Genomic DNA, 15,853 nt, shown 5'->3' on the forward strand with positions numbered 1-15,853 from the left:
CAAAGATTGACAACAATTTGGACAAGCTAGGCGTGAAAAATATCCTCGCTCATCTTGAGGGGGAGTGTTGAGAGTGTAAAGCATTTTTGTCCTTTTTTTGTATTTGGGAATCTAGTCAAGGGCTTCTTTGTAATTTTATTCATAATCTTTAAATGAAGTCCTTCTAGGTGTGAACAATAACACACATAATCTTCTCGACAAAACTCTTCTTCCTCTTCTTCTTCTTCTCACAAAATATCTTATAATTGTAAGATACTACCAACTCTTTTGTAAGACAACTTAGGTCTTACCATCAAGGAACAAAATAAAGTTGATTAGTTATCATCAATGCAAGATTTTCTATATAGCTGGTTATAGAAGAATTGAATTGTATAACAAACATTAGAGACCAGCTTTTATCATTTGTTTTGTTGCTTGTGCAAAATTATAAGATGTTACGCATAGTTTCCAATGCATATGGTACAATTCAGAGTCAGGAGGTAACAAAAATGCCGGTAAGAAAAGCAAATCATATAGTTCTTTTACCATGGAAGAAAAGAAACCCAAAAGGACTAAAATATCACTCACTCTGTCTTCCCCTTACGCAAGGGGCAGGTCATAACTGGAGTCTGGATTTTCTCTGAAGCCCTCATTAGAATCTCTTGTAAACGTGGGATTCCCAGTGTGACATTCATTTCTCCTCGGCCAGCATGATGGAAAGTGTTGAGTCTGAAAATTCAAGACCATTTCATCAGTGATTCAGATAGTATATTTGATTTTATAGTATATTTGTGGGATACAATCATAGTTTTCATGAGGTTTAAAATGAAAAAAAAAACTCTATTAGTAAAGTGGGTACGAATGTCGTTCTTTTACAAATCAATGGTTCGACAGTCAAAATGTTTTTTACATATTTTGTTCATGATATATAATATCAAGGTCATTATTCAGTCATTTTATTAATATCAATATAAAAATTTGGTCATTTTTAGTTTAATTTATTAATACTATTCAATATTTGATTGCACTGTGAATTCAATTCAAATCCAATATAAACCCGACCGGTAAGGTTCGATTGAGTTTTGATATAAGCAAATTAAATTTGGATTCACCTTATATCAAAATCAATCTTATTTGTTTAAAGCCCTAATGTCTCATAGAAAAAGATACAAGGAAATTGTTGGATGTGACATGACTTGCTATTAGGATAAATATATACTAGCAGTGACTCGGGCGATGCAGGCTGCTGTTTAAAAGTATACTTTTAAGGGAAAACATGAAGTAACAGTGATTCACCAAAGATTTTATATATTTCTAGTTCTTTACATATAAAATAGCAGAAAAAGTAATTTTCTTTTCCTTTAGTTATTCATCTTCAAACTTACTCCTTTTTATATAACTTATATATTATGAGAAATACATAAATTAATTGCTTGGCATGAAAATCAACTACTTAGCCAAATAGGTTCTCTAGCTAGTTGGAGTGGAGACCTGAGATCAAATCCTGTTGCCTCTAGGTTTGGGGGATTGGCTACCCCTGTTGTGTAGCCCTATAAAGCCCAAAAATGTGCTTACATGAGATCAAAAGCCAAGTAAAAAAAAAAAAAAATCAAAATTGAACTTAGGCTCATGCTAAATGCTTTCTTATTATTGAACCAAAACAATCCATGAAACAAATCTATACTAAATTAATAAAAAAAAAGAGAAAACCTGATAACCCATGGAAAGGAGCTATAACATTAGTTTGAGTCCAATCTACATCCCTAACGGGGCCCGACTTCCCAAACCTGATAGGAACGAGGATGGGAATTCCTTTGGCGGGGCAGGGATGACAATATATATATATATATATATATATATATATATATTATAACAATATTTATATTTTAAAATTTTTATTTATTTTTCAAAAAATATAGTTATCTAAAAACATTTCGGGGATTCGGGTCCCCATTGGGGAATGGTGATGGAGGACAACTTTTATCCCAGTAGGGATCGGAGACGAGGACAGGGAATATGATCCCCACCCCGAACCCGCGTTGTTGCAATTCCTAGCCCCTTATCCTACCCCAATCCATCTAATTTATACCCCTACTTAGTTAAATAGAGCCAAAAGAAATTAAGAGTGATTTAATGGGGAGGGGCCATATTTCAAACATTGACTATTAAGGTGGGGGGAGGGGAGATTTAAGAATGACTTAATTAGAGAAAGGAGAGGAAAAGGAAGTATGTGTGAGCTCTATGGTGAGAGGACCCCTCATTTCCCCTCTTTCCTCTTTTTATTATATAGACTAGTGGATCCATCATGGACTAGTAACAAGTTTTAAGGAATTTTGGAATAATTTCAAAGAAAACATTTAGGGTACAGGCTAGTTGAATCCTAACTTGAATTGTCAAGTTAGGAAGGAGTTATAGGACTTTGCAATTCAACATATGATAAGTCGCAGGGCTGATATCGCGTCTATATACACAAATCTCCATTTGGCACAAAATTGAAGCTTTAATACCTGAAGATTTAAATGGAATTTCCCCACCTGATTTTAAATGGTGTTCAGAATGAAAACCAACAGGGACACCAGATTAAAGTAGGCATTTCCCCTGTTTGGGTGGCCTGACTTACAAAGAAAGTTTTGCCCTTAGAATCAGGCCAGAATTTGAAGGAAAGAGCAAAGTAGGGCTGTTCATAAAATATTAAAAACCGACCAGACCATACCAGAGTCACCAGACCAGACCGACTCAACCTGAGATGGTCGATTCAAAAAGAAACTCAGTTGGTTTCGGTTTAAAAAAACAAGTTAAAAACCTGAGGGCTCGGTTTGGTTTCGGGTTGTGTCTTTGTAACCAGAAATAAAACCGATCCAAGCGGACGTATTGTATGCAAAAGCACCAACCTCCAAAATGCTTGTTGTTTTGTTAATTAAGTTGGAATTTCCCCACCAGAAATAAAACTGTTAGTGTGTCAGGCTATCTCCCAAAAAAAGTAAAAGGGGTAATGCAAATAAAACGACAGGTAATGACAGGTTTCATATTAACTTTCACTAGCACGTGTAGATGAGTAAATCTAAACTATAAATGGTGGGACTGATGTGTGGTGATGATCTAAATCTAAGATATAAAGTGTACAATTGAACAATTCTTTTGTTTGGGAGACTCATTGAAAGGGTAGGTTCAAGAAATTTTTAAACGGTTGGAGAGTGGGAAGAGAACAAGTGTCGATTACTCATCTCCAATTTGTTGATGATACCATCTTCTTCTGTGAGAAGGGTGAAATTGGCCAAGTGAGGAACCTTGGATTGGTGGCCAAACTCTTGAGAAAAGAGTTGGAGAAGAGTTGCTTGATGGGATTTTGGTGTAATGGCCTATGACTTGCTTGGGTTTACCATTAAGGGATAATCCAAGAAGAGATTGGCTTCATGGAAGAGAAATTATTTGTCATTAGGTGGATGAATCATGTTAATTAAAAGCATTGAGAAGTTGATGAGGGTTTTTTTTTTCTCCAGGAACCAAGGGAGCAGAAGAAGGATCACAGGGATAGTGGGGAATGGCTTGTAGAAATAAGGAATATGGAGGGTTTGGGCTAGGGAACTTTCAAGAAAGGAACATGGCTCTATTGAGGAAATTGTTGTGGAGAATGTTAATGGATAGAGATAAGTTGTGGGCAAGGGTAATAGTTAGCATTCATGGTCTTGCAGTGGATGGTTGGGATTCTGAAAATTCAGCTAGGGCTACAAGACTTTCAGCTTGGAAGTCCATCCATCATTTCCCACCTTTCTTCTTACCACATATTAGGTATAGTCCTGGATTTGGAAATCCTGTTAAATTCTAGGAGCATGTTTGGGTGCACAGCGAATCTCTAAGAATACAACGCCCATCTCTTTATACCCTACCGTAGGGAGGAACCTATACATTGCCTTTTGGCTCTACTTAATCCGAATGGTGGGTATAATTGGGATCTGGTTTTTTGAAGAGGGCTCAATGATATTGAAATAAACAATGTTATTAACCTCCGACAAAAATTGGAATGAATACTGTCATTAATGAGAAGAGGAAACCTGTAAATTGTTACGAGTAAAGGCGATTTATAATTGGATCAGAAGAGATGCAAATGGCTTTGCTGATAACTTGCTAAACAAGGGGTGGGAAGGAATAATTTATTTAATTTATTTATCAAAAAGGGAATAATTTATTTTGGTGCTACATTAATGAGAAGAGGAAAACTGTTAAATTGTTACGAAGGGTAGAAGCGACGGGTCAGAAGAGAAGCAAATGCCTTTGCTGATACACTTGCTAAAAAGGGGAGGAAGATGGATGGTGGTGCTACATTAATGAGAAGAGGAATGTTGTTAGATTGTTACAAGGGGTAGAGGCGACTTGTGATTGGGTCATGGGAGATGCAAATGCCTTTGCTGATACACTTGGTAAACAAAGGGTGGGGAGGAATAATTTATTTTGGGCTGTGCTGAAATGCTTCTGTTACGGAGGAATAAGAGTGTTTATTCCTGCCCTTTATTCTTGTACTAAAATTCCTCTTTTTTAATGAAATGGATTCTGTTACAGATAAAAAAAAGTGAACCAGATACACATGGACACACTGATAGAAAAACATTTTTAAAGATTTAAAACTTTAAAATACTTGCTTGGAGGGTCCTAATGCTGTCTATTAGTTTATGGACACCTGGACGAGAACTAATTTGCCACTCGATCATTTATTTGTTCATCGGTTGATTTTACAGGTACCAAGCTGGAAACATTTATCTATATACATGTGCTAAGAGTCAAATACAATTTCACATCAGATGGCCTCCCAAACTTACCAGATCTATATAAGTGCATCCCATTTCTTTTCTTTCTCTCATATAATTCTCTTCCTATGTAACTTTTCAACTACTATACTCCAAATCACAAAACCAAAAATACCTATGTAACTCAGTGTTCTATGTTTCTTCAAATTATTCTAATCGTTGTGTTTTTTTTTTTTGGACATGTCATAATCAACTTTTGTCTGATTACAAATATAGATCCGAAATTAATCAACCGCACTGATAGGTCTTGAACTTCTCAATCCTGCTGGAATTTCCCCTGTGGATATCATCATTCTGCCAACTGTCAGACATCTCTAACAGGCGCTTTGACAACAACAATGAAAGATTCTTTCATGATTGCAATAATGATTTGTTTGGCAGAAGTGGTGGCAGGGAAAAGGTGGTAGAGGATGGAATTTCTACTCATTGAGAGCTGTAGAGATAGTTAGTAGCTTCGAGTGTGTGTGGTTCCATACCCACACTTAGGTTCTAGTGTGTGTGGTTCCATACCCACACTTAGGTTCTAGTGTGTGTGCTTCCATACACACTAGAACCTAGTTTATCCTAGTTTATGCTTTTGTTTGAGTTTTATTCTAAATAGGATTAGAGTAACTCCTATTCTTGTAAGGAGATTAATCTATACAATAGAAATTATGGGGTGGCAGAATCAACAAAACGAACCCCTTTCTTCTCCTCTCTCTCTTCTCTTCTTCTTTCCTCTTCTCTTCGAAGAGGAGCCGTTTTCTTCTTTTTCTGAATTACAGTAGAACAGAAGTCTACTCTCTTATTCAAGTTGGTATATCCAATTGAGAAAATTGTCATTGCCATGGTCTTCTAATAATCCTGCCTTCTATAAAATACTTTAAATGCATTTTACCTTCAACAAGGTGGTTCAGGTACTGGTAGATGACAACAGAGATCCTTCAAGGATGAAGGTCCCCATGAGACTAGTGTGAGGTAAATGGGAGATCTGTTTTCAGGGTTGACACAATCAACAATCAACAACCAAAAGGCCACTACTTTCTTTTATAACAAAGCCCTAGATTGAACGGAAAGGTACCCATGAATGTGAACCATCTATGTGGAGAACGCTGCTCCCAGATGATAGAAAAGGAATAAGGGTTGCTGAATGATTAGGATGCATCTTGCTTTGAATGTGCTGTTCAAAGCATCCTTAATTCCATAAGAGGGGAACAAAGGACCAAACTAAGGTGTATCTGACATATACAACTAAAAGAAAATAATTTATTCCAGTCCACCAGCAAAATTCAGCAGCTATCACCTTAAAACCAATGACAGCACCATTCTTAAAAATGCTTTGTTAACTCTAATTCAAGTAATGTGTGATTCCTTAGCAAAATGCCTGCTGTCAAATGTATGATTTTTCACATAAGGAAAAAAGGAAAATATGAATTTTAGAGAATGGAAGAGGGACTCACGTCATCTGGGTTGATGGCTCTCCAACAGACTGAGCAGCAACCACACCCACAGGTTCTCCAGGCTGAGCAAGACTGGAAATGTACTTGCTCCTCATTAACTTCATGAAGTCCTTTCGCTTCCTTAAATTAAGTGACTTCAACTTTTTCTTTGAAAGGGTGTCTATATAATCTTTTGCTTTACCTTCAAGTGCAACTGGCAATTTCTTAATATAATCATATTTGAACAAGACTTCACTGTCAAGTTGATTGTTGAATCTTTCTTGAACAATCCTGTGATTCTGAAAGCCAGAAAATAGGTAAGCATACTAATAAGAGAGCCTAGAGAATAATTTCCCTTTGAAATATAGATTTAGAAAAAGGAGGTTAAGGTTCATACTGCAGCCAAAGCCTCAAATTCCTCAAGAAAGCTTGTCTTATGGACATCTATACCATCTTCTCCATAAATGAATTGGACAACAGAACCATCTGCATCACGAACAGTATAATCATAACAGACTTTTAAACCCTCCAGATTTTTTACAAGGCATCTCTGCAGGTATCCACTGCGGGATGTTTTGACAGCCGTATCAACCAACCTACAGATGATAAATATATCAGTTAGGATGCAATTTACAAGCTAACAACAATTAGCCATATGTTTAGATACAAACAGAGTATAACACAAAGAACATGTTTGCATTGCGAAGAACATGAAACAACTAAAAAATGTGTATAACCATGTCCTAAAAACACATAGCACTAACATGCAAAGCCAATTGCCAATGACAGCATCAGCTGAAAATGTTGAAAGTGATACTTGGAAGGACGACAAGCACACTTGGACTGTATAATGCGGGCACCATTACTTTTTTTATTAAACCTGCAAATAAGAGTCATGCAACCCATGGAAAGGCACGAGATGTGACCTTTCCTTGAAAACTAGTTACGGAATTATAAGTAGGCACCATTACCATTTACCAATTTAGATAATCCATTCAGAATTTTTCATTATACAGATGCTATATAACAAGAAAACAAAAAGTGGGTCAATGAAAACCAATTTAGGCCAGTTGCATTAAAAATCATGGAAACAAGGAAAAGCAATTCATGCAAACACCCAGCAATGTGGAAGTTACAAATATCTGTACAGCATCATATGTATAATCATATAGATAGATCTCATAAAGGAAACACATAAGCTTTAATCATGGCCATTTTAAGGAATAAAGTTCATAGTTTTTCTTCTCAAAAGAATTTTCCTCAGATAGCTGACTGAAAGAATACGATATGTGAAGCAAAATGGTATTGGGACACTTATGCTGTAAAAATTAGAACAGGAAAAAAACATTATATGTGCAGCAATAAATGAAGCTAGCAAAAGAACTTTACTTTTTAAATCCAGTGCTGTTGCAATCAATTAAAACAACTAACAAATGCAATGCCAATATTTACATATAATGACTCTTGTAAGGCATGATTTAAATTCTGGTAATCTGATCAAATTTGGGATCAGATTTGGTGTGGGAAATCCTCTTTGAAGGACTTCTTCCCCTCTTTGTTTGCTTTCTTGTGTTTCTAGAATGAGCCTAGTTCTACTTTTTTAGTCCCTTCAAACTCAATTAGGCGGTGTTTGGAATCGGTGTAAATCAAGAACGATGTAAAAGTTTACACTTGTTCGGTGTTGTTGGTGTTTGGAAGGAGTGTAAATGAAGATCGATGTAAAACTCCACTCCGGTTTAGATTTACATCGTGAATCGATGTAAAACCTCACCAAGCATAAAGCTTTACATCGATTATCAATGTAAAACTTTACACTTTTTATGACGATTTCAAAATGTAATGGTTTACACCGGATCCAAATGAATCCTTAATGCTTTTGACTCGAACCATGGCCCTAGAAAAGGAGTAAGGAATTCAGAACATGATAGTGTGCTCACATTGATTCAGACCCTTGAAGGAATTTTCATTGATCCTACTAAACCTGATGAAAGAATTTGGACACCTTCCTCTTCTGGTCTTTTCTCCTGTAATTCTTTCCTCAAAATTTTAACCCACCCCCCCCCCCCCCCCAAGTTCCCTCTAATCCTTTCCTGCCAGGAGGTGTGGTGCAATCCCATCCCACCTAGGGTTGGGACTCTTAGCTGGGAAGTTGTACAAGAAAGAATAAATACTTTTGATGGCTAGAAAGAAGAGGAAAAAGTGGTGCCTTTCCATTAATTGGTGTATTCTTTGTAAGGCTAACATTTTTGTATTTATTACCTGTCCATTTGTTGTTGGCTTTGGGCTTAGCAAGGATAACAGCATCAAAGATTTTGGCAAGGATAAGAGGAGGTCCATTTGGCATTGGGCTTACAAGATAGTATGGAAACCATAGTTGTCAAGGCGACGCCTAGGCGACAAGGTGCCCTTGGAGGCTCGCCAAGCCGTTTTGTATATTGTCTTATAAAATACTTTTATATTGTTATTTTTTGAGATCATAATTGTAAAATAGACATTATTAAACACAAATACTCATTTTTTGTGTTTATAAACTAATTTATTTTTATTATTTTATTATTTTTAGGGTTAATAAACACAAACATTGCAAACTGCTGTATTGAACCCTCAAGGACTTCAAAATCTGAACCAACAAGTAAGGGAAGAATTTAAAATTATGACTAATCAACACATTTCGTCTTCCACATCTTCTTCTTCCACCTTTTCTTTTCTTCTTTTCCTATAACAAAAATAGGGGTTCAGACCCTATATTTTTTGAATTTTCTTTTCTTTCTTCTTTTTCTTCTCATAAATATGTTGATTTTCTAGACTTAAACAGAAGTTTTATAATTTTCCTATGAAAATTATGGATAGTTATTAAGTAAAGATGGTTATGGAACCTAGGGAACTACCCTATGATATGTGGTTTAAAAACATCCATCGCCTAGTCACCCACCTAAGTGCAGGGGTGTCCATAAAAAACCGAAAAACTGAACCAAACCGAGAAAACCGAACCACAAAATGCGATTAACCAAACCGATCGGTTTGGTTCGGTTTGGGATTTTTGAAAAACCGAAGGACTGGTTCGGTTTTCGGTTAACCTACAAAATAACTGACGTTTAACCAAACCAACCGGTATATATATTTTTAAGTAAATTTTATATATATTTTTTATATATTTTCTATGTATTATATATAAATATATTCATTATATATATAAATATATGCTTATATTACATTTATTATGATGTATTTATAAATATGTTATATATTTTTCAAATATTTATAATATATTATATAAAATTATTTATTATATAATATTATACATATATTTGTATAATATATATTATAAATACAAAAAACCAAACCAGTCAAAAACCGAAACCAGCGGTACCGATTCGGTTTCGGTTTGGAGAATTGGAAAAACCGGTACCACCAGTTCGGTTTACAAAAAAGCGCCATGGTTTGGTTAACCTAACCGTGGACACCCCTACCTAGGTGACAAGGCGTCCCCTTGTCACCTAGCCTCACCTTGGCGCCTTGAAAACTAAGAAGGAAACACAAAAATTGAACCAGAAGAAGAAAATGCATTCAAAAATCAAACAAGAAGACTGATTGAATTGGAGACCACCAAGGGGCTTGGGTTTTGATTTGGGCTCTTGTTGGGTGGTGATTGTTGGAGCTTGGGGTTTGAAAGGGAGTTGTTTTGTTTGTTTTAATGACCGGGGTTTAGTTGTTTGTTTTGTATCGCTTTTGTTTAGGGTTCTTGGCATGGTCAGATTTTGTTTTATTTTAGTTGGGTTTTCTTTGGGAGTTTCATTTCCCTTGGGTGATTGCTTATCACCTTTCCTTGTACCTTCTTTTGTTTAATAAATTTTTCTTTATCTTCAAAATAATAATAATAATTTGAGCAGTGTGGGAAGAAAGAAATGCAAGAAGTTTTAGAGAAAAGGGAAGAACAAAGGAAGCCTTGATTGAACTAGTAATGATTAGAGTGGTTCACTGGCTGAAATCTTTATAAAGCTTCTAACATATCTCCATTGGTGACATTATTAGAAAATGGAAGGAGGCAGCAGACTCAAATGTCAATAAACAACCTATTATCCTTACCTGGTCTCCTCCTGAGAGAGGAGGATGGTAAAGTGCTTGCACTAAGGGCGGAAGTTATGGAAGGGGTGCAAAGAGATAGAATCATGAATATTAGAAAGCTAACTATTGAAGGGGATCCCAAACTGGTAGTGGCTTGACTACTTGATGAGGAAAGAAGGATGTGGAAATATTTCAAAAGGGAGATATTAGAGGATTTGTCTCTCACTGACTTGATTTTGTACAATTACATCTAAATTGAACGAATTTAATAGTTATTGATCAAAAAAAAATATTTATATACAATTTCAATGTAATAAATTCAAAGTATAAAAAAAATAAAACATCCAATGGAAATTTAAGAAAGTGAGAACTGAAATTTAGGTTTACCCTTCACGACCAGCCATGCAATGAAAATAATATTCTTGAGGACGAAGACCTGTAAGGAAGCGATCACTAATAAAGCCTCCAGCCCGTGACGCAGGATCCCAAGGAGGAAAGCAAGGTAAGGTTTTGCCAGAGACCATCCGAGGGACACGTTTGCCTTCCAACTCTTGTTGGCCTAATAAAGAACATATTTGTGTAGAATTAACCTGCTCAAAGCACAATAAAATTAGTGAAACCTAAATCACTACATAAAACTAAATAATTAGGCACATTCAGAAGGCAATCAATGTCACAACAATTTATTTTATTTTGGTAATAAATAAAAAAGAAAACTTTTATTTAAAAAAAAAAAGAGATATACAAACAGGTGACAACCCTTCAGCACTAGATTTTAATTAAAGAATAAAAATACCCAAAACCTTTAATAGACCAAAAAAATCAAACAAAATCCTACACCCAAAAGGGACCCCAAATCCTTTAATAGACCTCGCCCCCATAAGGTCTTTCCATAGCATATCCCTCCATAACCCTCTCCAGATCTATCTTCAATCAACAGATACCTTTCCTCCATGTTCTTGAAAAGCTTCCTAGTGGTTTCTTTCCCTTCCAACACTCAGAATCCTAAAACCTTATTTACTTGAACTGCTTTTTCAACTACCATGGACACTTCTACTTTCTTCTCTACCATTCTAACTCTGTCCAACATATCTCCCTCCTCTTCCTACTACTCAAAATTATCTTACTCTGACATCTCCTTTTCTCCAACTAACTTCTCTTCGGTTATATTGTTTTCCCCTAAACGAACTTCCTGCCCCCTTCCCTCCACCTCTCTTTGCAAGGTTTTTTTCTGATTAACAGTATTGAGTCATCTCACAATCTCTTTTTCAAACTAAGTTTTGACTTATCACAGATGCTACTTCCAGCAAAGATCATTTCGTTACTTTTAGTCTTCAAACTTTTCTCTTATATGTTCTCTTGATTTTGCTACAAGAGCCATCCTCAAAAATTCCTTTCTTCAAACCTTTCTCTACCAAGCCTCAAACCTCAGAGATTTAACATGCCCTTCTAATGAAACTTTCTTTCTTTTCCATCCTAATTCAACCCCTAATTTTCTAATAGTAACCTGTGTGACAGTGGGATGATTTGGCAACACCCTTGTCCTTGTGCTAACTTTCCATCTTATACCGTCTTTCAGTCACTAGCATGAGAGGTCACAATTGGATCTTCAGAATCAAAACCAAAATGCTTCTCTTGCTCTGTCCTATTGTTATGTGCCTCCATCAGTATCTCCCCTGAAGTATCTCAAGTGGTTTTCTGTTCAGGCTCTAGAGGTTCTAATTCACAAGCCTCCATAGCCTGCTCCTGGTTCTCCATCAAGAGAGAACCCTTCACAGCATTACCCAAACTGCTTAAACCACCACCCTTAAAGCAAGCAACGTTAACTCCTCCTTCACGCTTCATAGAAATGGTTCTGTTTAATAGTCTTCTATGCTGCAAGCTTACTCCTGTGATAGGATTAGTAGAAGAGGATGACAAACCGAAATGAAGGTTCATCAACCTGCTCACAACCCTCCCCATCATGTGTTCATTTAAAGTATCATGTGACCTTGTCAGATTCAACTTTACCAGGCCCCACAACAAGAACCCCGCCTCTTGAATCAGCCAGCCCATTCTCATTATCCACCTCTTGAATCAACCAACTGACCCACTAGATCTAACTCAAGTTAAGGTTTCCCTTACTGATTCAATATACCCTAGCTCAACAGTTCTAGAATGGGTCAGCTCCATTTCCAATCTAGGCATTAAAAGCACCTCCTCAACAGCCCTTTGAAACTTTGAATTAGACTCTTCACTGAATACTTAAGAAAAAATCAACAAAACTGCCCAAACTTTGCCCTAGCTACTCTTTATAGACTTCTTTACACCCTTATGTCTCCTACAAGAAAGTTTCCTAATCTAATTGAACACTCCTTATTAGAGTCCTAAATCTCCTCAAAAAGAAAGTCCTAATTGAAGACAAATTTGAAAATCCCTCTGTAACGCTAACTTGGTAAATACAAATTAAGACAGAAATTCCGTGGAGGTGCTAACTTGGTAAAAATGAACTAAGATGGGTTGTCGAAGCCAACTTAGTAATTGTTTACTCAGTTCGGCCGAATCCCGTACTGCATCACATAGCAACTGCTTTCATCCTTGCCAAAAAAATTCAAGCAATGCAATGAAGTTACCCCTTTCATTCCTCTGTGCTTCATATCTTCTTTTTTCCACTTCCTTGAAACTCTTCTATTCCAAGCTTTTACCCCTGCCTGAGGCAACCTCGAAGAGACCTACCCACCTACCAAAAATACCCAAGACTTTTCAACTCCCTAATCTTCAAAGAGACCAACCTGCCTACTCTGACTTATTCAAAAATGAAATTTTTTGCCTCAAAACTCACTAGCCTTCTCCACAACTAAGAATAAGTCCAAAACAATGGCAGAGAGAAGGGAAAAACCCACAAGAGAAAGTTGTGTGTCCCCCTGATATGCACCGAGCATATTATTTGTCTGAAATACAGTGTTGTAGCCATCAAAAACAACTTTGTAGACAGTGTTTGCTTGTAGCCACTTTGTTATATTGGCAAGTTGATAGGAAGGCAAAGTGTACAAAATACATTACAATACCCAACAAGATCCTGGGAGGAAATAGTATATACAAAAAGAGACTAAAGCTCCTACTTGTGTACAGTGTTTTAAAAGCACAAGGTGCAACAACCATATTGCGTCTGAGGCAAGAGGCGCGTGCCTTTAGAAGCAAGGTACAAAAATACAAAACAAATGCTAAAAAAGTCAAAAAAATGTTACAAAATTAAAAAATGCCAAAATTTTCAAAAAATAAAAAATAATAAACAGAATATTAATAAGAAATATAAACCTAAATTTTAAAATTAATGGTTTAAAAAACCTATTATCTAAAATTAAAATACATAAACATAACATGTAAAGCATATTCAAATGAAAATTTAAAAATAAAATCAAACATATAAAACATTTTCAAGCATGTAAAGCCCACAATCTCTTTTTTCCCTCAATTGCATTACTCCAAGTAGCTAATGTGATGTAAAACATATTGCATTCCTGATTCTACGAGTCACCCTTGTGCCACGCCCCTTGAGGCAAGCTCAAACATATTACTTACTTTATGTAAATTCCTTTGTGCTTACACGATATATCAAGGTGTATCTACAAATTAAAATTCTAAGTGTTGGGAGTTTTGCTTGCCTTGCTTCTAGTAGCCAACAAAGGATTCAGGACAGATAGTTCCCAAGATGAGGATGATAAATATAACAGTAGCAGTACTAAGTTCTTGTAAGCCACAACATTATAACCTCAGCCTACCTAATACTGTAACCCATACATGAAATTAATGACCAAAGTCCTACCAAATACAGAACTATATTTACATAATCTAGAGATTTCACATGTGCTTGAAACCTTGAACCATTTTAAACTTGATTCTAATTTCCCATTTACAGTTCCCACCTTTAATTTTCATGTGCCTTGTTAATAACGTTTTTTACATATTTGCCTTAAATACCAAAACAAAAAACTCTCTTTACATACTGATGATGAGTTTATTTTATGAAAGTACACTTGGTTTTGTTTTGTGTTTATCTTTGGGTAACTTACAAAAACACCCCCTATAGTTTGTGTAATACTAAAACACCCCTTATAGTTTGCAACCTATTTACTTAATCAACCTTGCTTTAGGCAGAAGTAAAAAATGAAGTAGCTTAAAAGAGCTGTTTCGTGAATATCCTTTTCTATTTAGAACTAATAAACTGATGTGGTAAATCTACATTAACATAGTTGTGAAGGCACAAAGGCGAGGCTAGGCAATAGGAAAGTACATAGTCACCCAGGCAACTAGGCAATGATCATTTATTTCGGTAAATTATAAAAACCTCCCTATAGTTTTGAAAAAAAAGTGCAAATACCTTCCTTCTGTTAGCTTTCCAAATGAACAATGTTAACATAATGCATTAAGTTTTTTAAATGTCAAACTTACCCTTCAATCAACTTGATTAGATGCACATTTACTAAAATACCCCAAAAAGGCTTTTCTTTGTTTCGTTTCAGCCTTTTCTACTGAAACAGGGCAATTATGATGATTTAATGCACCCACCAAAATTTGTCAACCGAACAATGTTGCATCAATTGGAGAAGGCAGTCAAAAACTTGAAGTAAAGTTAGCCCACAGTAGAAGCCAGCTAAAGTTCAGTTTTAACTGCCACAGCAACGGTTCTTCCCTTGCATGCCATGGATTCTACCTACTCTTTTGAAGCTATGCCTACTGTTGGGTTTGTTGACAGGAGAGGTTCTAGTAGTAAGTTTGGAATTTCTCTGCTCCAATAATAAATCATCCATTCGTTCGATCAAAAATGGAAAGGATGATAATTGTAAACAATCATAATCACATTGGGAAACTGGTTTATTGGCTTCTATCTAGATTATGAAGACACTGAAAAGTGAAGAATTTGAAATCGAAGATATCCACCCACGATGAATTTTTTCTCCTTGAACTTCCCTCCAGTTAAGTAGTTATTACGGGAAAGATCCATGAAAGAACCCATGTACCTTCCACTCTACTATCTGCAGCAGGGTAATGAAAACATGCTTAACACTTTTCACCAGATTTCCAAGTTTGGGACATTTCAGACCAGCAAACTTGGACAAATAGCCCTTTGAATGTTCCATGCCTTTGCCATTACCTTTGACTTCTTTCTCCTCTTTTCATCATTGATCTTCTTGATCCCCTCTTGACTTCCCAAAGAACAGCCTCCTTTAGCAGCATCTCGGATCTCAGCTTGCTCAGTTCTCTTCCAGATCACCTCCAAGGTAGGACTTACAATTAACCTTACGGATTTCTAGTGGTTCAATGCCTCTTCTTTACAGACTCAATCGCAATGCCCTTATTGTGCCATTTCCCATACACAGCTGTCTAAGAAAGATAGGATGCCTTAAGTCACTTGTGCAAATACCTCTTGCACTTTGAACTGGCAAAGACTAAAACCTTAGAATCTCAACGATCAAATCTGACACCCTCAACGAGATATATCTTTGGAACTGTTGAAGCAGAAGAGTTCAATCTTCAAAACCATCACTGTTACTCCTGTTTGCATTCAACATCTCCCCCCATCCCAGCAACCCTTCGTGATGTTCATGG

At 36.2% G+C, this 15,853-nt stretch overlaps 1 protein-coding gene across 1 annotated transcript in view; it reads right to left on the reverse strand.

Moving 5' to 3' along the window:
* NRPA1 (nuclear RNA polymerase A1) overlaps window positions 1–15,853 on the reverse strand; it is a 74,973-nt gene that overhangs the window by 17,813 nt on the left and 41,307 nt on the right. Inside the window, exons 16-19 of the mRNA XM_010253602.3 lie at window positions 10,652–10,854; window positions 6,597–6,795; window positions 6,221–6,498; window positions 568–708 (exon numbers count right to left, since the gene is read on the reverse strand). Of these exons, the coding sequence (XP_010251904.1) occupies window positions 568–708; window positions 6,221–6,498; window positions 6,597–6,795; window positions 10,652–10,854 (821 nt within the window). The remainder of the gene's footprint in view (window positions 1–567; window positions 709–6,220; window positions 6,499–6,596; window positions 6,796–10,651; window positions 10,855–15,853) is intronic.

The sequence above is a fragment of the Nelumbo nucifera genome, chromosome 7 (genome assembly GCF_055504915.1).
Source record: "Nelumbo nucifera cultivar China Antique chromosome 7, China Antique-T2T, whole genome shotgun sequence".
Classification (NCBI taxonomy): Eukaryota; Viridiplantae; Streptophyta; class Magnoliopsida; order Proteales; family Nelumbonaceae; genus Nelumbo; species Nelumbo nucifera.